The sequence below is a fragment of the Oculina patagonica genome, chromosome 4, assembly GCF_052425735.1.
Source record: "Oculina patagonica isolate OP01 chromosome 4, crgOcupat, whole genome shotgun sequence".
Taxonomy (NCBI): domain Eukaryota; kingdom Metazoa; phylum Cnidaria; class Anthozoa; order Scleractinia; family Oculinidae; genus Oculina; species Oculina patagonica.
Window position 1 is genome coordinate 22,347,291 of NC_135761.1, and position 24,563 is coordinate 22,371,853.

General features: G+C 39.1%; 2 protein-coding genes across 4 annotated transcripts; one reads left to right on the top strand and one right to left on the bottom strand.

Annotated features, from left to right (window-relative positions):
• The first annotated feature begins 1,108 nt into the window (after positions 1-1,108).
• On the top strand, positions 1,109-14,461 carry LOC144649847 (GDP-mannose 4,6 dehydratase-like). 2 transcript variants are annotated; one of them, XM_078509443.1, is made up of 14 exons: positions 1,109-1,265; positions 4,912-4,956; positions 5,128-5,215; positions 5,394-5,455; positions 5,987-6,034; positions 6,316-6,426; positions 7,077-7,158; positions 7,255-7,359; positions 7,502-7,569; positions 8,283-8,342; positions 9,219-9,337; positions 9,889-9,985; positions 11,149-11,217; positions 12,970-14,461. In XM_078509443.1, exons 1-14 carry the CDS (start codon positions 1,176-1,178, stop codon positions 13,030-13,032), a joined length of 1,107 nt encoding a protein of 368 aa, XP_078365569.1. In that variant the 5' UTR covers positions 1,109-1,175; the 3' UTR covers positions 13,033-14,461. The 2 variants fall into 2 exon arrangements, with proteins under 2 accessions (XP_078365569.1, XP_078365570.1); XM_078509444.1 differs by lacking the exon at positions 1,109-1,265 and adding an exon at positions 2,897-3,078 and having other exon boundaries at positions 12,970-14,459.
• A 1,444-nt stretch (positions 14,462-15,905) lies between these two features.
• LOC144649848 (uncharacterized) lies at positions 15,906-22,360 on the bottom strand. 2 transcript variants are annotated; one of them, XR_013569954.1, is made up of 6 exons: positions 21,736-22,360; positions 20,144-20,332; positions 19,409-19,541; positions 18,289-18,536; positions 16,623-17,399; positions 15,906-16,581 (listed from the first exon to the last, which is right to left on the bottom strand). XR_013569954.1 is itself a non-coding variant. In XM_078509445.1 (5 exons), exons 1-5 carry the CDS (start codon positions 22,240-22,242, stop codon positions 17,076-17,078), a joined length of 1,401 nt encoding a protein of 466 aa, XP_078365571.1. In that variant the 5' UTR covers positions 22,243-22,360; the 3' UTR covers positions 15,906-17,075. The 2 variants fall into 2 exon arrangements, 1 of the variants encoding a protein (XP_078365571.1); XM_078509445.1 differs by having other exon boundaries at positions 15,906-17,399.
• Positions 22,361-24,563: the final 2,203 nt, after the last annotated feature.

Below are 24,563 nucleotides of genomic sequence, written 5' to 3' on the forward strand. Positions count from 1 at the left end.
TATTTACTGTTGACTAAGAGTTATTATATAGGTTTTATTTAATTATGATTGTTACAACCCATGATAGTTATAAACACATTATGAGTCTAAATGCATTCAAAATACCTCACTATCATCATCATCATCATCATCATTATTATTGTTATTTAATAATCAGCTTAGTGCCCTAACAGGATGCTGATACCATGTGATACCCATTTCTTTTGGTTACTTATTTTTTGCCAGAATTAATTTTCGCAATTTTTGCGATTTTCAAAACATCGCGAAGTTAAAGACCTGCGAAAAAGTTTTTTTAACGTTTTCAAAGTATTTTGAAAGCTTTTAACATATTTTTTGGCAAAATCGCGATAATTAAGTCACGCGAAATATGCCCATTCTATTTTCAAGAAATTAAGTTCACATGAAAATAAGTAACAATAAGGTAGTACCCTGGGTGGGGAGAGGCAATGTGGGAGTAAAGAATCTGGCCCAAAATCAACACAATCAGTAGGGAAACGCGTGCGTAGCATTTGATGATCACGTGTCCTGGACCAATAAAAATCGCCGACACTCAAAATCAATTATCCATGTTCAGCCTCGGGCATTATTAGCCGACAGAACAGCCGCTAGTACCTGTTAGTCGCTCTGATCGCGTGACGCAAAACGTGGTTCTAAGACTGGATTTGGGGAAAATAAATCATTGGATAATATTTTTTGATAGTTGACTTGGGACATTCTTTCATTTGTACTCGTCATTAATGTTTTTTTTTTTTTACAAATCTCTAATTTATTCGCCTTTAATACAACACGGGATCGCATACCATATGCATCAACTAGTGAAAGATCACTTGTTGATGGCTTTCTTTGTCCCACGCTCGTGTCATGTAGAATAATTTCTTTACTAAGTGAAAGATCATTTTTATGGCCTTTTTCAGGGATCTTATTCCCGATATTCTTATTCATATCGTATAGATCTGCAATTTGGTGTTAACTGAACATGTTAAAAAGTTATTCTTTCTTTCAAAAATCGAGAGATTCTTTTAGCTTGCCACGTGTCTCTAGGCGACAGCCTCTTAAAGGATAGCTTTAGGCAGACAGGTAAGCAATACTGTTACCACTATAGCTATATCATTTAATATTCATGCACGCAACTGTTGTAATACTTCTACCTTGGACAAACTGAGATCACAAATACAATGTCTTTCTACAAACAAAACGCCAGTTTACGCACAAATGTTGCGGCCAATAGTTCTAAGGTGGCGCTTATTACAGGAGTCACTGGTCAGGTAGGGCCTAATATTTTTTAAATCATTGTTGATTATATTAATCTCGATAAATCAGAGCCAGTCTTTGTTTTCTTTTTTAAAACTTTCGACAATAAAATGAGAACACGGGATGCCATTGGTACGCCTGCTTAAAACTGTGTTCTTTGTGAGATCAGTATCATGTCCACACCTGATAATTTGAAACATGAAAAATTTTGTAGCCAAGTTCTTAATACACAGGGGAAGGCGGGTCGCTGTAACCCCGTAAACCAGGTTTTAATTTCTGATTTTTCCTTTTATTATTTCTGCCCACGGTATTGGCAAAACAATATCTCGCAAAATAAAATTCTGCTTACTACCAACGCTTTTGCGTGGCGTTCTGTGCATAATTTATTTATAAAACTATCTCACAGGTTTTGATATATCAGTTGTCAAGCGCAGACGTTTCCTTTCGCATTTGCATGATTCTGGCTGACAAAAAGACACATTTAACACGTTCAGTAACATTATAACTGTGGTCTGTTTTCTGATGAATAAAAACACTGCGATTGCTAAATAGAACAATTATTTTGGTACTTAGTGCGCAGTACACGACCATGGGACAAAGAGGAAAATATGAGAGTGCTTCCCAGTGATCCGCGTTTTTAAACTAATGGGAAGTTTAATTATTTCAAGATAAGGTAACCATGCCAGTCATGGGTAAAGCTTTCGTTTTTAATTCCTTCCTTATAGGATCTTCAGTTTGCTTCGTTTGCGGGCTGCTTTACAAACTAGAACAATTAGGCTTTATCAAAGTTCTTCGACGCGCGGTCGGGGAGGGGGGTGGGGGGGGTGGGGGTGAGGCTCATCGTACACCAAGCAATCTTTTGAAAATGTCTTTAGCTTAGTTCGTTGGCAGAGGCAAACCTTTTTGAAATTTTTAAAGTATCCAGCGTGTTCGTAATCGATTTGTGACAATGCGTAAGTAGGCAAATCAGACGATCCTGACTCATGGTGCTTCGTATGTAGTTATTTATTCGTTGGAGGGCAGAAAATGTACGCTTTGAAGTCGTCAATGCCACAGCGTTTTGGAAAGTCCTACGTGAGGGGCTGAACCCCCGAACATTTTCTTGAACACCCCCCCCCCCCCTCCCTGCTGCGCCGCCGGAAGTGACAAGTTTACACCCTCTTGTTCCTCCGGTCCAAAATAAGCCTGTTGCTAAAAATATCGGTGCCCAAGTCTTATCAGACAAGAGGTCTAGATCGTAATCACGGAATGATAAAAGCTTCAACCAACTTCGGTATCTTCGCAATTTTTCTCAGTGAAATGTATCCTTGTGATTCACAAAATGTTACTTTAATAGTCGTAAACTTGCATGAAAATACTGAGAGATTAGAAATTAGCAGGTATTTCGAACTTTTCGTGACAACTTTATAACTGTAATTTTTTCGCCACATTTAATTTCCGCGAATTTGGAGAATTTGTTTTACATTTTTTTATCAATGAGCCACTTCCTTTTTTGCGAAATCAAAGACATCAAACATTCGTGATTTTAGAAAAAGAGTCGCAAGCGAAAATTTGATGTGATCACGCAACAATATAACAAGGGAGTTATCTCTTCATTTGATTGGTTGGCATAAAGCAATACGTGGCGTCACGCAAAGTCCCCAACAATGCGTTGTGTCACGGTCACCGGCGAAAGACCCTGGCAACGAGTTTATGAAACCTTTGAAAACGTAGAACAGTCAAGAAAGTCTAATTAATATTATAGCATTGCGCTGATTTTGTGTAAATATGGCCGAGGCGAAGACAGATCTCAGGAAAGTTGCTTTAATCACGGGCATAACCGGTCAGGTAAGAAACTTCAAGAATGTTTTCCCGCATGGCATGGCGCTAGCAGAGCATGGCGCCGTGGCCGATTGAATTAAGTTCACGATCGAACCGTCTTATTATTTTGAACATTTTGGAGTGGTGACACGGCATGAGAAGCCATAATGTGCTACGATCGTCTTAGAACACTAGAATCCTGAGAAGTTTACAGTTATGGAAGGGAGAGTTAGCTTATATCATCCAGTCAAGTGGATTAGGAAATTATTAACTTGTGCCTTGTGGACAAGGTGCGAAATTTTCGACTAGAAATAAACTTGAAAATTAACTTTACTCCAACATTAAATCCAGTCTATTTAGGTAACAAAAATTTCCGCAAATTTATCAATTCCCCCACATTTGAATAAACGCGATTTAGGTTGAAATAGAGCTAATATTTATCAATTATATTGGACTAATGTATTCATGCTATTAGGGTGTTAAATTTCACTTTAAATGAGAGCAGTTACAGATGTTATAAGTCTCCATACTTGTCTTTGAATTGAATAGGTTAACCTCCATTTAAATAAAACTTGTTAACCTTATTCTGCATGCTGATGACACGAATGATTCGGTCACAAACTAACCAACCTGTCAATTTGCAAACTTCCCCTACCCCTTGGGGACCCCAGGTTTGACCAGTTGCACCCCCATTTGGTTGTGGCATTCTCATCAAAAATTAACATGATAAAGTAGCAGATGTTCGTTGATTTATTTTATTTTATTCTGACATTTTTTGGAAAGCTTTCCTATGGCTTTCCTTTGAACTGGCAAATCGAAGTGCAAGGCCTGTTAGTTAGAGACAGCAGTTGAATCGAAGTTGTCAAGTCCCAGGTTTGCTTTCAGACAATTATCATTACCCCACAGCAGCCTCCCTTACTTGTTCCATTTTGATTGGCTAACTCAACAGACGTTATCAGAACGATGTCAAAAACTTTGTCGAGGGGCAATACGTACAGCGCACATGATCACTCTAAGTGTTTTCAATGGAGATCCCTAATTTGTTTTGGTTTTCTTCCCATGCATAAATTCTCCCATTTTTCATTTCAATACATGTTAACAGGTCAGCACAAGTTTTTTACTTAGTTATACTGGTGTGCGGTTTAGTAGTGAGAACTGATAGTCGAGTTTTCCTGTCGGTTTCACAAAGCAGTGGGAGGCATGATGGCTTAATGGTTAGCATGCTGGACTCTGATCAAGCACTCCAGGTTGGAGCCCTGGCCGGGGCACTGCATTGTGTTTTGGGGCATGACACTTTACTCTCATAGTGCCTCTCTTCACCAGGGTGTGTAAATGGGTATTTCTACTCCCAAAGGGAGTAGAAATTCTCCTACCAAGTCGCTTCATGCTACAGAAACCGGGATAAGCTCCGACCTGATGGGCCACTAGGCTCATATGCAATCTTTACCTCTCCACCCAGGTGTATAAATGGGCACTGGCGAATTTAATGCTAGGGGTAACCCTGGGATTGACTAGCATACCATCCAGTGGTGGGGAAGGGGTAGAAATACTAGCTTCATAAAACCAGAATAACCTCCAGCCTGGTGGGCCACATGGTTCAAAAACAGCTCCACTTTACCTGTACATTACATTTCAGTTCCAATTATGATGGCTGCCTAAAATGAATGTAGGGTAGTACATGACCAGGTTGAAGATAATTTGTAGTTCCTAGCTATTTTTTTTCTTTTCAGTATTATACCTTTAAGATGTCTAACCTATCTGCTGGACAATACAATTTGGTATATAAGAGGGTGAAATAATAAATGTAAGATCTTTGTATTTTAAAATTTTAATAAATATTGTCTTTTGTGATTTCTATAGGATGGCTCATACCTTGCTGAGTTGCTACTCTCAAAAGGTTATGAGGTTAGTTATGAGGTTTTCAGTGTTTTATTGCAGTAATAGTAATGTCTAGTAAGATACCTATCTAAACTGTAATGAAGCAAATCATGTGCCTTTAAGTATTACTTTAAACTTTAGACATTGCCAGAGAATTGCTATTTTTTAGGTATTTCTTCATCTATTTTTGTTTACCAGGTGCATGGAATTATAAGGCGGTCTAGCTCTTTCAACACTGGTAGAATTTCTCATTTGTACGCTGATTCTAGGTCACATAAAATGGGAGGTATGGATTGATTACTGTTAGTTATAGTCTTTTACTGTTAGTAGACTGTTAGTAGTCTTTGTTATTTAGCAGGCGCTGGTTGTTTGTAAGTTTCGAGTTGTTACTAAACCCAGTTTAAAAGTTAAACATTGTTTTGTTTCCCATCTAACTAGTGAATTTTTGTTCTGTTTGTTTACAGCCATGAAACTACATTATGGAGACCTTACTGACAGTACAAATCTTGTAAAAATTATAAACGAGGTCAGCTTTTTTAAAAAACATACAAAAATAAAATATATTTTTAAAAAATTATCATTAGATAATACTTGGGTGGAGAAATATACAGTCAACTCTCGCCTTGCGGACACCTTACTATTACGGACACCCGTTATTACAGACAGAAGTTGAAGTCCCGGCAAATAAGAATTACTGAAAATTACTCTTGCCACTACGGACTTCCTATATATTACAGACACCAAGTTGTGGTCCTGAAGGTGTCTGTTATATAGGGAGTTGACTCAGACTGTACTCAGTGAGAGAAAAAGTTCTGTTTTGCCAATGCACAGGTGTAAGGTTAAATTGATGTTCACCGAGTTTTACAGAGGGTGTTATTTTTCCTGATATATTTCTTTTGCAACAGCAGCAAATTCTATTTTTTAGATTGTCTATTAAATTTCTCAGACCTTCCTATTTTATCAATGTGCAACAATGGGTATTAAAGGGGAATGGACCTAATCAAACTACCAGGTAAATTATAATAATTATTATTATAATTTCCTATTTTTTCTTAAGGTAAAGCCATCTGAGGTTTACAATTTAGGTGCACAAAGCCATGTGAAGGTAAGTGTTCTGAAATAAAGCTAAAAAACTTTGATCTGCAAATCAGTGGTACCGGTATGTTTATTGAAGTAAACCTTGTTAAACACTGTAATTTACTTGGTACAGATAAATTTCTTTACTGAGCAAAGTCACAAGGGTATCTTGTATTCATTTGAATTACGGCTTTGCCTTGACTGAAATGTGTGCAGTCACAAATTAGTAACAGTTTGTGGCATGCATTTATTGCCAAAGCTCTCTAACAAGAAAATGCATTCACATGACAATTCTTTTTGTTTTTTCAGGTTTCATTTGATTTAGCTGAGTACACTGCTAATGTTGATGCCGTTGGAACATTAAGACTGCTGGATGCAATCAAAACCTGTGGATTGGAAAAAACTGTTAGATTCTATCAGGTAGCAAGAGGAATATAATATTGATAAATATGTTTCCCTAATGTCACCTGAACGTGGGTGTCTGTAAAAAACAAGAACCTAAACAGAACACCCCGGAACACAGTACTGGGTGTATGGGATTAACAGCTATGTGCAGGGGCAGTTCCAGGAGTTTTCAAAGGGGGATGGCTGTTAACAAATATTTTGTTTACTATTTTATTTTATAGACCCAGGGTTTTTTTATGGGAGGGGGTGAATGTTAGCAAATAAATTATTTTAACTTAATTTTAGCTAAAGTTTTCAACAATTACTAGACTTTACCCAGTGTCAATGTCCTTATTTTCTATATTTTCATCTGTTATTTTCATGTTTTCTTGTGGATCAAGGGGGGTGGCTGGCCACCCAATCCACCCCCACTGGACCCGCCCCTGATGTGTGGAAGGGTAGCTGGTCAGGGTAAAAGACCAGTTACTTTAAAATAATTATACCTAGGTGAAAGTTAAGGTCATATTTGCAATAAAATAAGTATGATGATGATGACGACGACAACAATGACAATGATGATGATGACAAAATGATGATGGCAATAGCAATTTAATAATGGTGATGACCTCCTAGAAATGCATTGAGATATTTCAGTCTGAGATACTTTATTCTATCACATTTGACAGGCCTCTACCAGTGAGATGTTTGGTAAAGTTCAAGAAATTCCACAAACTGAAAAGACTCCATTTTATCCCAGGTCGCCTTATGGTAAGAAAAAATCTATATGTTAATTTCCTACTCAATCAATGACCTGTAAAACATGTTAATGCCTGCAACTTATTCATGGTTATTTTTTATCAACAGGGGCAGCCAAAGTGTATGCTTTCTGGATTGTTGTAAATTATAGAGAAGCCTACAATATGTTTGCTACCAATGGAATCCTATTTAACCATGAAAGTCCACGCAGAGGTACAGATTCTCTAATTATTTCATATGTTTTTTATTGTAACTCTTTTCATTACCTTTAGAAAATCAAGTTATCATAGTTAACTGTGTATTTAAAGTTATACGAATTGAAAATAATTTTAATGAATGCAATTTTTCAATTCAGGTGAAACTTTTGTAACAAGGAAGATAACAAGAGCAGTGGCTAAAATTCATTTAGGACTTCAAGATAAGGTAAGCTAGAGTTCAATAAAATACACCTGATTGAAGAATCGTTGACCCATAAAACATATACCATATAGGACTCAAATGTTTACTGGGAAAATATCCAAAAAAGTAATCGTCCTCTGTGACAGAATGAACATAACCGTAAAACAGGTTGCATACATCATGCTTTTAAAGCTCTCAAAGAAAGAAAATCTCTTGATATTGGAATAGTACTTAGCTTAGCAATGCTGTCTACCCAGAATCCCATTTGGCCTTTTCGTTCAAGGTTTATGCTTTTAACAGGTCAAAGTTTCTTTAATCAGGTATATATATCACTTTACCATCAGGTTTTGAATAAAACTAAAGGCCTTGAGAGTTTTAAGGCAGGCTTAGGCTGGGATCTCCCATGTTAAAGGAGTGAGGATGCTTGTCAGGCCCAACCCCCAGATCCACCATTAAGATTCCATGTGCTTTTGGAGTCAACTGCATTTTCATAGAAACATAGACCATATTTATGACATCTAGCATTTTTTACTTGTTTTTTTCCCACCCTCCACCTGTTTTTCCCCTTTGCATTGGGGCTCATGGCTGGGTTGCCAGGGCTGTGCCAGCCATGGGGCAGTCTCCATCTTGGAGTGCAGCCAACAGTGCATCCAAGATGTCATGGGTTACCAACCTCTACTTAGCAAATTATGTAGTTGTTAATTAACATTAAATTTAATTTTTTTATTTTATCATAGCTTGAACTTGGCAATCTGGACTCAAAAAGAGACTGGGGACATGCTAGAGACTATGTTGAGGTAAAGAGCAAAATATGAAATTTTATTATTTACTTCTTTTGCAGGTAGCAGCATGCATTCCGCCCCCATGTATACCTGGATATTTACTGTTATACCATCCATATGTCAACAAGTCATATATGCCATCATTCCGTAGATAAAGACCCCCCATTAACAATAGCCACGACAGGCTCCGAGTGGGGTATGAAGAAAGCAGCGAGCGAGCAGGGCCTGAGGGGGAAGCATAGGCACAGGCCCCACTGGCTCGCTGCCGCTGGTAACCCCACTCAGGGGCCTGCGCAGGCCACAAATGACGACACTGTAAAGAAAACGGACAAACCGACCACAAACAGAACAACATGACTAACAACAGACAGACGACAGTGACCAATACCATTCACAAACACACAAGTCTTACAGCCAATAATGTTCACCACAGCAAAACTGACCAATCAGCTTCAACAGACCAGGCTTATTACATCATTGACTGGCTTATCATTGACTGGCTTATACATTATTGATTGGCTTATACATCATTGATTGGCTTATACATCATTGATTGGCTTATTACATCATTGACTGACAACAGCTTTTTCATTTGTCTCGGAAGATGTCGTCTGCTCAGGTTGTCGAAACCTCAGTCACCAACAACAGTTCTTTTCAGAACTACTTTCAACGGGACAACCACACTACTGTATATGAAAAAAAAACTCTGATAAAATATTGCGGTCACTTGCTTAATGAACTATCATCCCATCTAGGGGGATTATAACTCACTCTCTTCAAGGTGTTTGAACATGCATTACATGGTATTGTTAGTTGTGGCAAGTGATGCTTGGCTAGGAACATACTTTATGCTTATGTTATTCCGTATGTGGATGTGTCCTTCTTTTATAGGCCATGTGGCTTGTTTTACAACATGAACAACCAGAGGACTTTGTAGTTGCAACTGGAGAAGTTCACAGTGTGAGAGAATTTGTTGTGGCAGCTTTTCAACATGTTGGCATAAGCATTGTGTAAGTCAATCAACATCGTGCACTTTTCTTTACTCTTGATCAGTCCTTTAAGAACTTCATGCCCTTGGGAAGAGCAACTTTTGAGAATAATATTATGTTATGGTACATGATTTGGAAATTAAAGTCAAACCAGTAAGGAACCCTGTAGAGGAGCTGGTCTAGAAAAAAATGCTGTCGGGTAATGCACACATCAACAAATCAATTCATTTTGTGTGCATCATTCAGAACATTTTGACTGAGTTCGGTTGGGCCAGAGTAGCAAATACTTGGCTCTTCAGGTAATTTTCCAACGACTGAGCACCTTATGACTTGACCTTGAGCCAAATATTTCCCATCGAGCTCTTCCACTTAATTAATAAGTGCATAATTTTTTTTTTTATCCATTGGAACCAACAAAAATAGAGAGATAAAGAAGGAAAAGGCAAGATTTAAAGTGCTGAAAAACACCAAACAATAATGTGGAGGATGTGGCAATTTGTTTACTCTAGACATGTCACCAAATAAAAGGGTGATTTTTTTTTTTTTTTTTTTTTTTTTTTTTTTTTTTGCAGCTGGGAGGGTGAAGGTGATAAAGAAGTTGGAAAGAACAAAGACACTGGAAAGGTTCTTGTGCAGGTGAACCCCAAGTACTACAGACCTACAGAAGTGGTGAGTTGAATTCTGTGATTTTAAAATAAAACTGATATTTTTAATTTATAAAAATAAGTCAATCAGAATTTCTCTGGGCAGCATACTATGATAGTTTCGCTATTCCACAGGTAAATTGTGGTAAAATTGAGTATGGGCTGAGCTTGAAATGCGTTTGGGACATAGCAAGACAAATGCTTGGTTATGTACTAATTTCTTATGAAATATTATCACCGAGTTACATGCAAAATCATGAAATAACCAACAACTATACAACATCATATGAAAAGTTACAGTGAGTTGTATACTCTTGTACATTGTATTTGTATTTAGATAGCCAACAATAAAAACGTTTCACCATTGGCAGAAGAATAAAGAGAGTCTGCAAACAACAATTTTTCGAGAGCAAGGCTCAAGGGAAACTGTGAGCTTTATGGGGTGCAGATTATGTGCAAGGTCAAACATCTGTGCATGTTTTCGTGCCAAAATGGAGACTTTTCTGCTTTTTTTTGCGGGACTATAAGATCACACTCTTTTTCCAAGATGTTAAATGGTGAAGTCATAATGTCAGCATTCAAGAATATTGCTAGCCTGTTCAAAACATTCAGTTCTATTGAATTTACAATTTAGTTGGGATAATATAGATATAGATATATACATCACTTAGGGGTTATCATTGAATGTTCCCCAATTTTGGCTGCATCAGAAATGTTTAGACCATTTGCGCACAAGAAAAATCAGTATTTGACGGACTATAAAATGGATATATTAGTATTTTTTAAAGAACACGACGAGGGAGGTCCCCGCGGACCCAGCCCCCAGACGGCCCCCGAACGAGCGCCACAGAATGACACGCGTCCTGCAACTGCTACATCACCAAAATGCCCCAGCCCACCCGCTGAGTCGGGACCCGCCACTCATATACCAGCAAAATTACCATCTAACACACTGATAACGACACTGATCCAGCAGAGCGGACGCGCACACCGTAATGGCCCCTCACCGAGTCCCGTAGCTCAGTTGTTAGAGCGCCCAACCTGAGCGGCCGGCTCGTTTTGTCCCCTCGTGAAGAACTCTATCTTTTTTTTATTACCGAGCTTAAAATTTACCATCTTTATTATTTACTATTAGTATTTTTTATTAAGTGTTTGATCAAAATTAATAGAAGTTATTTCTTCTACCAGGAATACCTTCAGGGATCATCAGCAAAAGCGTACAAACTTCTTGGCTGGAAACCTAAAGTGTCTTTTGAGGTATCGATATAATATCTGTTTTACTGTACAGTATTAAAAGCATAATTATGCTTCTGACAGTATACGTAGTACAGTATGTGGCCCTTGGTCCGGACGAAAAAGACGCGAACGTGTATTTCTCAGCTTAGAAGAAGAGCAGTGAGCTGAGATTTGTCCTGTAAGTTACCGTGACATCCAGCTAACATGTGGAAAGAAAACGGCTTCTGTGCTTACTCGATTACCCTGTAATATCGAAAACGGTGGTTCGGTTTGACGGCCCTTGGTCCGGACAGCGGGTCCTTGGTCCGGACAGCACGCACTATTTACGCAACAATTGTTCAAACTGCAATCTAAAGAAGCTTCTTGCACATTTTTAGTATGTTTTAGTGAAATTCTGAAAAATGAAATAAAAATTTTAGGGAAGAGAGCTTAATTTCGTGTCGTCAACAATATACAGTGAATATAAACTACAGCGCTTATTAGGCTGGTAAGCGTGATTTGAAGCTAGAATAAAGTTTGAATTAAAACTCCTCGTTTTAGTTTTATTGTTGTAAAATGAAGTTTATTATGCCTTAGAACTCAAGCGAAAGGTGTACCTTTTGTCAGACTCTTGTTTTTTCAGTATTATTTAGCTTTCCCCCTTCAGACGTTTTTAAATATTTGTTTGCCGTCAGTGTCCGGACCAAGGACCAAGTCAGCAAAATTACTTAGAAATTTAAATTCGTTATTTTGGACGGAAAAGTAGTTTTATAGATTGTTGTTTTTTGTGGTATTAATTAAAAAAAATTTGCACTAGTCGAAAGAATATTTCCTAAACATTAATTCTACCAAAAATTATCTCCTTTAGCGAGCTCAGTTCGGATATACAAGATTACAAAGAAAACTAGTTAGTTTGCGGCGCCATGAACAAATAAACATCGCGAAAACAAACTTCACCTACCTCCACGTCGACTTGAAATTCTCGACTTCACCGCCAGCAGGAAAGCCTTCGAGCGAGGTTAAGACACCAAACAGATCGAGCAATCTTTGGAAAGGTTCGGTTTTATTAAAACTTTGTTTCCTATTTGCAAAATGCACGATAAACCGAAAGTTTCCGGACCAAGGACTGTCCGGATTTAGGGCCACATACTGTAGTAATAGATGTTGGCTGTGATGAGGCGTGTTCGATGAGGGCGTAGTCCTTCAATTAATTTGCCTCCTTTAGTTTTTGTGATACATACATTTCGTAAATCTCTTGCTCAGATCGGAGAAAGAGATTATTTATCTTTTCATCTGCAACAACTGTTACAACTTTGTTGGTAATTTTTAAAAGAGTTTAAGACGGTATCTGCCAGGATTTCGAGTATTAATTAGACACAATTATGTAAAAAAATTGTTTACATCTTATTGCAAACTTCTGTGTTACTGTTTCAAATATCTTTTCAAAAGAAATCATTACTGACAACACCAAAACAGTTCCAGTCAGTTCCACTGAATTCCACTGAATCGCTTAAAAGACGATTTTGCAAACTGAAATAGCTACACCTGAGATTTTACCTATAGTTTACATGGTTCTTGTGAACTTTGAAGTTCATTCTCTCAGGCTCTGATAAGAAATTGTTGTTGTTGTTGTTATCACGGATAATGACTTACATCTTAACTTTCAAAAAGGGTAGAAAATAACGCAGTAGGATTTAAATTATTCTGGTACTCGATTTTTGTCCAAATCAAATTAATATTACTCGATTTCCTAAAGGGGAATCTCTCTCAAAGTTGTTTTCATTGTTTTTTTAGGATCTGGTCAAAGAAATGGTAGAAGGAGACATCGCCTTGATGAAAAGCAACCCTTCAGCTTAATTTAAATTAAAGTCCAAGAATATTTTTTGGGCAAACAAACTTAGCCAGCCCGTATACGCGCACGTGTAAACAGGCTAGCATGCTAAATGTTTGTTTTCCAAATATTAAATATCGGATATTTAAATTAATTTTAAGATATATTTGGGTAAGCAAAGGTGGGTAGTACGAAAAAGAATATGTTATAAAAAAAATTTTGCACTGTTGTTTCGACTATTTATTTTAAAGTCGGTCCTGTGGACCCACCATAAGCTCAGCGGGAACCGGCGTTTTTTTTAATTAGGGTATTTTGAATTCTTTTTGAAGACCTCGCTCACCCCGTTTTTTGTGTCATTCTTAGGAAACAATTTTTTCTGATCGACCTGGAGTTGTTTGATTCCTGCTTTAAAGGAGCTAGGTCACGGTGTTTTAGGTAATTCTACTTATGTTCGTTAATTAAGAGCTTTAATCTTCAAATTGGGAGAGCAAAAGTCTTCTATTGGCAAACTCAGGGCCAAATAAGAAACAAGGATGATTTTCGAGCATTGTAAATGACACTTTCGTTCAAATTGAGATGAACTTGAAAAAAGTCGGGCCGACGTTTTTCAAGTTTACTCGAATGCAATCCGTTTTAATCTTCTCGAGTTTTGCCTATCCATTCCCCTTTATTATACATTGTTTTTCTGGAAAAGGAAGTAACGACAAACGATTTCAACCTGTTTCAAAACTTGTGCTTATTCCCCCGGCTGGTCGTCCTACTAAATCGTGGAATAGTTCCTTCCCAATTTTTGTTAGTCATTTTGTGTTTTCCGAGACTTTATTGTCAGCAATTTTTGAACTTTGATCAAACTATTGCTCGGTTGAAGAAGTGAATCGACGAACTATGAATTTCCTTCGCCGCTAGATGCCTGACGCATTGCTCTTGGAAATCAGCATGCGCGCACAACCTACAGATTAGTGAATAATCTGCTAGCAGATTATTCACTAATCTGTAGGTTGCGCGGATCCCAGAATTAGCTGTAGGCTCTTAGCCAATGAGAAGACAGCTAGTGACTACAATGTATAATAAAAGCCTTTATTGTGATACAGACCAGTTGGTCAGTGCCGAAATTGCCTAAAATTGCGTGACATAGCCCCCTTTTTGTCGAGAAAACTTTAGCTCTAGAAAACTAAATTTTGGTGTATAAAAACACAGCACGTTTCTTCAATTGATAGGGATTAAGTGTTCATAACAAACTACCAAACCGGAAAACGAGAAGCAAAAGACTTTGGGAAAGTCTATACAAATAGGAGTACAGTTTATTTAAATTAAGAATATTTTTTCTCTGTAAAGTATGTTATTGGTGTAGTTTAACTTTCATATGCTTCCAGACGGTTTTGTAATTCTATTCAAATAAAAGCTGTCCAACAAATAAAAGAACTGGCGTGTCATTGGTTTATCCTGACGTTAGTCAGAGCGGTTTATCAAAACTCGCGTTGATTTCTTGGAAATGTAATTCGCGTTTACCAAGACATTTGTTATTCGCGTAATTTTACTACGCTTAAGTTTTGATTGCGTTTTAAAATGCTTCTATATGCCTAAATAAGGTTTCTCGTTGCCAGTTTCAGAACTACGCTTAGTAATAGCCTAAAACCAATCATGACTCGCCAATCAGCAGTAAAACCACGTTTTCCCGCGCCTCGTGCCGGCTACATGTATTTGCTTCGAGTTTTGATTGGCTCACTGGATTGTCTGTGTTCTTTGTGATTGGCTAGAGTGATTACTTTGGTTGTCGGTTTTACAACAGTCAATTGAAAACTGCTCTAATGAACAACTGAATCGGTAGCTTTTCCAAACTATCTTGTCTGATTAGCTTAGATGATGGCATTATTTGGTTGGGACGTTTACGTCGTTGGATTTGTCTCCAACACCTTTTCATATCAGCTTAGATCCCTATGTTTACTGTTCCTTGTCATCTGTTACCATCCTTTATTTTCATACATCACTGTTTACGGTTCGAAATAAACATTTCACATGGGTTGGGTGGGTGGGTAAAAATGATAGCGGCCGCCAGATGTGCTTTATTATGCTGACGTCAGCGCTCATCCTTAGTTTCAATGTACTGTAAATCACAGTTGAACCGACGTACCGTAAATGATCTAATAAACGCCCACGCTGAAATAAGCGCCTCGTATCTAATAAACACCTCCCCCTGACGTGTAAAAATTGTATTAGACGCCCCTCTCTAATATTAAAACGCCCCGTGTCAAAACTGAGACGCCCCCTAAGAATCGCCTCGAAAACCAAGGAAACGCTCCATAAAGTAAAATCACGCAATTAGTGTCGTTTTTGCTTGACTCGGACATCGAAGAGGCCAACGATGCCAACATGGATGACCCCGATGACGATGAAGACATCGATATCGAACAATGAACGACATCTGTAGGCTTTGCATTAGCGCAGAGTAGATTAGTCTTTCATTCGCACTCTGTTTTCTATCTTATTCGGCGAGCAAAATGCGCATCTTTGTTGTTTGACGTTGTTACAGTAAAATTGAAATAAACGCCTCTCTTTAAATTTAAATTTTCAGGACCCCTGAAATTTAATAGACGCCCCGGGCGTTTATTAGATCATTTACGGTACATGTCATTTGCGCTACAAAATTCATCACCAAAGCCTTGATTATTGCCAAAGCCTTGATTATTTGCTTCACAAATTTAGGCATCGGAAATGACCCTTGAATTCGGTAAAATATAAAAATAACCTCTTGAAAGAGTAAAGGGAAAAATACAATGCTTCAGAAGGCAACGATTTGCTGCATCGTATACAATAAATGGAAAAAGATGTGGGAAAGGGAAAATGTTAAAAATAGTGATGAAATTTGCCAGCATTTGTTTCCAATATGGTTGGCTGTTGATTATATTATGAGAATACATTCTTTATTTTTTTCGTACAAATCTAGTTGCACAGTCCACAGAGGTTAGGTTTTATTATAGTTCAGTGCCGTTGGCCTTTACTGTGCCAGTTTCGTATGACCATTCCGTTCCTTTAGCTTGTAAACAGGCTCAACTGAGCAAAAGGGTTAAAAGAACGGGTGTTCCCCTTTAAGAGACGAAGGGACAAATAAGCACCATTAAGCTTATCCAGTTAGCGTGAATCTTGTTTCCAGTTAGTTAAAGAGACTGTACCACGATTTTTAGCCAAATTTAGGCATCGGAAATGACCCTTGAATTCGGTAAAATATAAAAATAACCTCTTGAAAGAGTAAAGGAACATTTCAATAACACATCAAACACAAAAGAAGGTACGGATAGCCAAAAGTGACGAAGATTGAAATGGATTGCGATACATGTATATGTTTTGAATTTCTTTGCAAACATTTAATTTCATAGCAAGTATTTGGCAAAACCTAAATAAAATCAACTTAACTCAGCCGTGACACAGTCCCTTTAACTTTTCAGTGAGGTTATCTGTTTTTTTTTTGTCCTCCAGTTTTGACGTCGACTAATCTCAAACTAGTTCCACGACCTAAGCAAAAAACGCTTTTATACAAGAAAAATTGAACCCTCGATCAACTTTTAATTGTTGATCGACTTTCGAACAACCCGGCCCTGGTTGGCACTTAATTAACTACCGATTACGTAACGCCATAAATACCAAATTACGTCTTCATAAATACTCTGTTAACTGCGTTAAATGTAGTTACTTTTATTTTACCTTCAATAAATAGTGGTGCTAAAGAAAAATCTATTAACACTTTCTTTTTAAATTAATTTACATCGATCTAACTTGGCCCATGAATTTGATTCTGGACATAAAATTTTTTTCAACTACACCAGTTACAAATGGACGTGCCAAAATTTAACAAGAGCACTAAGAAATACATAGCAATCTTTCACAATAATGTTTAGTTTTCGGTATTTACTGAGATAAATGACTTCTGATATTGCTTGGGTCATTGGCAGCCGTTAATTAGCTTGTCACGCAACGCTTTTCCGATAATTGGCATTGCGTGACGATCCGAGTAACGGCTTCGTTGGAGGTTATGGGTCAAGGTTTTTGGTCATTGTTTTATATTTTTACCGTTTTACAACTCGTCTCTTCCTTCGTTCTCTGTATCTCGCTCAGTTTCTGCTTTGCTCTCCATCCTTAACTTGTAAGCGCCTCCTTTATCACCGGGTGCCCCAGCAACAGGACCATGAGGTGGCTCACAACGCCGCGCAATTTGTTTCAAAGTGTCCTGGGAAAGAGTTTTGATGTCATCACGTGTTACGAAGCCCTTTCCATCTGGATCCAGGAACTCGCGGTAGACTTTATAGGTGTCTCTCTGAATGCCTTCCATATCATCTTCGTCAAGCTCAAACATATCTTCTATCCATTCGGAAAACTGTCTGTCAGTTAAGACATCAGTCTGTGAAAGGGAAAAGTAAACTGAGTTATACTTATATTAGAGGCGGCGGAGCGTTTTGGAATGTGGTGGGGCTAACATTGTCCCAAAAATACTCGGCAGGTTTTCCGTTCTAGCAACTGTTTTATTTCTGAGCAGTTTCTAGACCGAAGATTCCCGAAGATTCTCCGATCATTTCTCGAGCTTTTCCGAAGATAAACGAAGTTTCCCGATGACTTCCAAGGAAGTTTCGAAGACGTTTGAGCTCACTCGCGAGACGGAATATCGTCACAAACCAATTTTACGCTGCGCTCGCGATATTTTCGGCACCAAAACGTGGGGGGCTGAGCCCTCCAAAATTTTCGTTTGGAGGGGGGCTACAGCCCCCTACCCCCCCCCCCCCCTGCTCCGCCCCCGCCTATGTTATTTTCTCCTATCATTGCTTTGACCTATAACTGACTTGTTAACTTCAGTCGGGCCGGCAGGGAGCCAGTGAGTCATATCAGGCAGGCAGACAGTCAGTCATGCAGTCAGTCAGATCAGTTCAGTCACGCAGGCAGTAAGTCAGTCAGTCGGTCAGTCGGGAAAGCAGGCAGGAAGCCAGACAGACAGGTAGTCACTCAGTCAGGCAGTTAATCATTCATTCAGTCAGACACGGTCAGTCAATCAGTCAGGTCAGCCAGCAAGCATGTCTGTCTGTCTGTCTGTCTGTTTCTGTCTGGGTTTTTTTCAGTCAACCAGTTCTGTCAGCTAACCATCTAATCACTCAGTTACTGTATCTATAGTCGAGAACGTTCAGATTGCAGGAATTTGTTCAAATATACTATAATACTCTCAAACTATGCACTAAGTTGTCTTCCGGCAACCTTTCTCCCTACTTTGACTTCACGTCTTTCACAAAAGCCTTCAGTACCTCGTGTTCGTCAAATGTAGCCAGCATAGTTTGTCTGAATTTCTCCACATTCTGATACCCCATGTCGATCGTCTTGTCTCCTTTGTTGTACGTCCAGTGCACTTTGGCTTCACTGAGTGGTCGGTACTCATACGTCTCATTCTCGCAGCTAGAGTCATCAAACGGCGTGTCGTCCAGTGATTCAGTGAACAGCATTGTAGCGGAGATAGTTCGGTTACCCTTGTAAGAACGCACTTGGTGAATGTACCCTGACGGTAAAATAACGACTCAGTTAGTATCTGACCGCAAAAAGATGATAACATTAACAGCTTTTGGGGGAGAGGGTGACCAGCATCGTCGCGTCCATAGATCGATTGCCTTTGTATGAACGCACTTGGTGAATGTACCCTGACGGTAAAATAACGATTCAGTTTGTAAATGACCGCAAAAAAGATGCTTACATTAACTGCTTGTGCGGCTATAGATCGATTGCCTTTGTACGAACGCACTTTCTTCGTTTCTATCGGACTACGGAAAGATGTTTGTATTAACAACCCGCGGGAGAGGGGGTAACGAACACGACAGTAAACCCTCCCGGCTTGTTGTTCAGGCGTCTTTTTCATAGGAAAACTATTAAAGGAAACGTATTAGATCCATTTTGGAGGCGCGGTGGTCTAATGGTTAGCGCGTTCGACTCCGAGTCGAACGACCCGGGTTCGAGCCCTGGCCGGGGCGCTGCGATGTGTTCCGGCCTGGGCAAGACACTTTACTCTCACAGTGCCTCTCTCCACCCGGGTGAATAAATGGGTACCGGCGAATTTACTGCTGGGGGTGGGGTAACCCTGCGATGGACTAGCATCCCATCCAGGGGGAGTAGAATGCCCTAGTCGCTTAATGCTATGGAAACCGCCGGGATAAGCTCCGACTATATACATGTATGGGCCACTTGGCTCGGACGCAGACTTAACCTTTTTTTGTTTGATCCATTGTCAAAAAGCGAAGCACAAACACATTGATCGCCGTTATTGGCCGGAATACTTTATAACAGATTCTTGAAACCAGTTGGGAAACGCGAAAAGTGTTTAGCCAGCTCCTCTTAAATGATTGGGGTAAGCGGTTTTCACAGTGTGCATTAGCTTACCAGAGGGAATAAAAATACAGTCGCCTGGTTCAAGAGTGCTGTAAGTCCATTCCACTTTTGAAACGCCAGGGTACAGATTCAGATCAACCACATCAGGATCAACACTTGAATAACCAGAACCGAACTGGGGTGGCTGAAGAAAAAAATAAACAAATAAGATAACACCATTTTAGTAAATTTAAGGAGCATGGCCGAGCTTGTTTTAGACAATCCTGATGTTCAATCTGGTCAAACAGTTATGTTTTATTACAGTACAAATACATCGGGTACAGATCAGTTTAGGTCAACCATATCAGGATTAATACTTAAAAAGCCCGAACCGAACTGAAAACAAAGTCGAAAATGACAGCTTTATAGTACACTTAGGGAAGCACCGCTTGTTTAAGACAATTCCGTCTATATTTTCTCTGGTCATACAGTTGTGGTTTTTTCCTTTTTTTTTGTTTTAATATAGTGCAAAAACTCAAAAGTGGTATGAGAATTCATGTTGATTTTTTTTGCCAGCTTAAGGTACCGCTTCGTTCCCAATCTCGAAAAAAAATTGTCTTTCTACGTTAGTAAGTTCAAGAGAATACGATGGTTAGTTACTATTTTGAGGTTTATTCCGTTATATTTTAAGTACGCCATTAAACCAACGGGAAATGGCGTCATAAAAATTTGTTATTGCTATTATAGACAAATGTAGAAATGCGAAATGAACCAATCTCATAACGGGTTACTGAGGCCTGGACTCACCTTCGTTACATTCAAAAAACGTGCAAAGTCAGGGTGGATCATCATGAAGTCTTTGCGGCCCGCGACAATACAGTGAATATTATGGTCTGCATCGAAATGAATCACAGATCGTGTTCCTCCTGAGCTCATCCAGAAGTTGAGCTCGTGTATGAAGTCCTTGAATGTGCCACACATGAGACAAGGAAGTAACTAAAGTGGAGATAGAGAGTTCAGCTGTAAAACGATGTCCTTTTTGATGTGCTATTTAATTTTATCAATTAAATTGTAACGCTGATTTTTCGGTGGATTTCAAATGTGTGCAAACTAATCGTTGTTTCGAAAATAATGTGTGCCCCCCCCCCCCCCCACCCCACCGAAACAAGAAAGAACTTTGCAACCTCGTTCCCAGGGTCTCTCTCTCTCCCCGCACTAAAAAGGGTGAGAACTTTGTTCTTTTTTAGGACCTGTTTAAAAGCAGGAAGGGTTACCCTACCAAGGGGGTTACCCTACCAAGGGGGTTACCCTAGGACTTGCACATTCCTTTTTTTCATCAACGCATTTAAAAGACAACTAGAATTACCCCAACACTAGGGTAACCCTAGCTGCCGTGTATGCTCAGGGACAATTCGCGTAACCCAGACAACCTTAGCCTGACGTAAAGGCGTAAAAAGGGGAGGGGAAGGGGGAGGGGGGTAGAGGGGAAGGGAGAAAGGTTTTCACTCATCCAATTCCCTAAATCCTCCAACTACCCCTGTCCCCTTTTTACGCCAGCTACACACGCTAAGACAACCTGTGAAATTTTACTTGTAAACCCAGGCTATCTTATATTTCCTGCTAGGGTAACCCTAGCACAGTAATGTTGGCACGACCTTAGTGTAAAGAATGTGGCAAATGTTGGTGTAAACGCTGTCAGGAGCAGGGGTAATGGGCTCCTGATGGTGTTTAGACCACGGTCTTCTATATTCCGAATTTTGCCTTTAACTAAGACATTAAGGTTCAAATTAGCAAAGTGGGGTGCTTGCATGTTTTCCGCCGTTTTCAAGCTGATATCCCACTAGCCTGCTTAGCAGGCACATGTGTAGTTTCTCGCGCGTATCTGGAAAACGCGAAAGACTAGAGACGGTCACGCGAGAGAAAGATAAGAAGTCTAAGAAGGCCTTCTCACTTTTTTCCTCGCGTGGCCGTCTCGTGTCTTTCGCGTGTCCCAAACGCGCGCTCAAAAATTCAGGTGCCTGCTACGCTAACCTGCGTTCAAAGGGGAAGGAGAAGCAAATACATGGTTCTAGGAAGGGAACGGGAACTTTTTTTTCTCGGTCCTTTCTAGATCAGACTCAAACTTTTTAGACAGTTTAGTTTTGATCGGGGTATTTATTCAGCTGAGAAACAGATGCTGCGGTTTGAGTGTAAATTTGTTCATTAAAATTGATAATAAACAAAGGATAATCTGTAGAAGATTTCAGTATTACCATTGTAAATATTGCCACAAGCTTTTCAATGCGATTGTCCTTCTTCTAACTTGTTATAAACTTAAACAGTCGCTCTACTAACGACTACCAACAAAAACTTACGGGTTTAATTTATAAACAAATATTCAAACATAAACAGCTACTGACCGGAAGATCTTGTCTCATCGGATCGGGCAACACTGTGACCACGTAAAGATTTTTCTTCCTATAGATATCAATAAAATCACCCAGCAACATACGCGCTGTAACACCGTGAGTTCTATTCTCCGTTTTCAGCTCCGTTAACACGTCCAAGTCTCCATATTTTTCTTTTAAATACTTGTCGGTCCATTTCAGTAGCGCGGGAGAGTTTGCGAGCGCCTGACGAAACACAAGTGGCTCATACTTGCTGACGTGCGACTCCCAGAACTCTTGAGGTTTTAATACCTTGTTGTATTCCACGACCGGGCCGTTGGACGGTCTTTGAAGGCCAAACATTTGCAAGTGTCCAGCTGGGATGTTTGGATCGCTAGATGGCTGAAAACTCGGCGGAAAAACAACGTCTTCGACGCGATTTAGGACACCTTCGCTTGTGGCTTCCACGGCGAAATGGACAATGAAATGGAACCAACAGGTAAATAACAAATAAAAGTTTCGATTAGGAAGCTTTTCCATATCGTCGACCTTTGTTTAAGTCTGAAAAAAATAGCGTAGCAAAGCAACCCCGAATAAAGCGAGCAGTCGCTCGGACGAGAAAATACAAGAGCGTTTTACACTTCACAGTGTAAATATAGTCCGTATGCTAATGACTTCTTTTATATACTCAGCTCCTATCGTGTTTCGTTAAAATTAATTTGCATGATAAAGATATCATTTGCTTTGTGGAATAATTATTAGACCAAAATCACCGCCCGGGGGCGGCTTATCAAATCAGAGCAAGAGAGGGTGCAATTCAACTCTTTTTCATCTCATCTCTTAACATTTTAACGTGAATAAGTTTTGAGAAATAATTTCTGAATAATTATAATTTTTGAGAAAATTTGACCTCCGCATGACAGTTATCGTATTTCCTCGGATAAGCGCGCACCCTCTTATAAGAACCCTCCCCCTTGGCCAAAATGGTGAAAATAGCAAGAAAACAAGCCCCCCCCCCCCCCCTTCCCCTGTTTCTATTGTCACTTTTAAAATCTATACCACTTTATTTTTGTACTGGGATAAATATATTTATACTGAGACATATATAACTGGGGTAGATATATATTTTAGGAAAACTATATTTGTAAACCTCTCTTGAGTTGTACTGAGACATATATTTGTATTTGCATAACTATATTTGTATTAAAACATATTTTTGGGCTGGGATATATCTAAGTTTGTACTATTGTTTAGCATAATGTTCGCTAAAAAGATAAAGTGTTTGCGCGAGGTTAGATACGAACCGACGCGGCAAGCACAACAACCCTGGTGATCACTTTTAAAGTCTTTAAAGTCGAAAACGTTTGGTTTTTGATCCACCTTTAAACTTTCAATATTGAGCCTTGAAAGTTTTTTTTAACAGAAATATAATCGTACCGGGATAATTTTACTCAGTTGAACTGGAATACATATTTATTTTTGTATTGCCCTTGTATTGCCCTTATCTTTAGTTTCATTGAAATGCCGGGGGGGGCCCGCTCGCCTGCGATCAGGCTTAAAATGCCGCAAACTTCCTAGGTAGTTTTTACTTCAGTTTTCGCTTTTAAATAGAGGACCAAAAGTTCACTAGTGTTGTTCACTATTAGGTGCATCCCTCTATAAATAAAGATTTTTACTTTACAAGTAGACGGCCGAAAGAAAAACCTAATAAGCGCCAAATACAATAAAAATCCGCGAGTAAGAACCTAATTTTTCCAGGTTAGCCTAAACAGGTTCTTACGTAAATGGTAATTAACACAAATTAAGGCTATTTAGGTTCTTAATAGGTTCTTATTTTCTCTCCTCCCCCCCCCCCTTTTTTGGTCAAAATTTTGACTAATTGCAAGGAATTCGATAACCCTACATCGCCTCTTGCCACCCAAAATTGTTGGTTTAGGCGTGAGTGGTAGCCGCTGCAGGTTCCTCATTTGTGACATTTGTGTCCCGTAGCCAGAACACGTATAGAAACGTATACAGCTTTGCGAGGAGGGAGTTCCTTGGTGCTTCGATTGTGCTCTTTCAATAGTCTTTGAAATCATATGGAAACGCCGACAGTAAGAGTCGTTTCTTCCTAGCTGAAATGTCACTGGTCCCCCCCCCCCCGGAACAGCCGTCCCTCTCCGCTCAAAAGAATTGGCGTCCCCTCCGCGATTTTTTCGAGCGGAGCGGGACGGTTGTACACAGGCTAGTTATAAGGTATAGTTTTACATTTACGATGATAACCACGACTTGCCCGTGATCGAAAACCGTTCAGTGTCCCAGAACAACTATCCGGTAAATAGAGTAGTTTGTTTGCAACACTTCTATTTCCTTCGGCAGATAGAGTTATCCACCCCTTGAAACTGGGACTGGAGAATTCCTGGGTTTCCTGATTTGTTCATCTTTGTACGTGTCGCACGACACTTTGCACGAATCTGTTGGGGTTTGTTGAGCTTGTAAATGACGTGCATTCTGTACTAATTTGGCTTTAAAAAATAGGATTCAATAACTGTGAAAGTTACCACAAAAACAAATAATTAAAAAAGATCATGGGAATCATGATTTATTTGTGACGGAAAATACTTCGATAAATGTTATCATGAATATTGAATGAATCAGTGACAAATCGTGATAAATGATGTGAACAGTTACTGTCAAACGCATGAAAAAGACATATGTTTGCTGCAACTAATTTGTGACATTTTCTTCCATTTCCATTTCCCTAGTTAATTTTGTTTGAATCAGTTCTCAAGTTGAGGTTGGTCAGGTTGGTTGTTCTTAATTAACTATTCATCAAAGAAGTTTCCAGATTGCATTTGATTTTAAGGAGAGTGGTTTTCTTC

Bases quoted from the DNA above. Each gene is read 5' to 3' on its own strand.
- LOC144649847 (XM_078509443.1), top strand. From the start codon at position 1,176: ATGTCTTTCTACAAACAAAACGCCAGTTTACGCACAAATGTTGCGGCC. The intron at 9,986-11,148 runs GTGAGTTGAATT...TTCTTCTACCAG, and splicing joins ACTACAGACCTACAGAAGTG to GAATACCTTCAGGGATCATC. The intron at 11,218-12,969 runs GTATCGATATAA...TTGTTTTTTTAG, and splicing joins AACCTAAAGTGTCTTTTGAG to GATCTGGTCAAAGAAATGGT.
- LOC144649848 (XM_078509445.1), bottom strand. From the start codon at position 22,242: ATGGAAAAGCTTCCTAATCGAAACTTTTATTTGTTATTTACCTGTTGG. The intron at 20,333-21,735 runs GTCAGTAGCTGT...TCTCCACTTTAG, and splicing joins CGATGAGACAAGATCTTCCG to TTACTTCCTTGTCTCATGTG. The intron at 18,537-19,408 runs GTAAGCTAATGC...TTTTACCGTCAG, and splicing joins CTGTATTTTTATTCCCTCTG to GGTACATTCACCAAGTGCGT.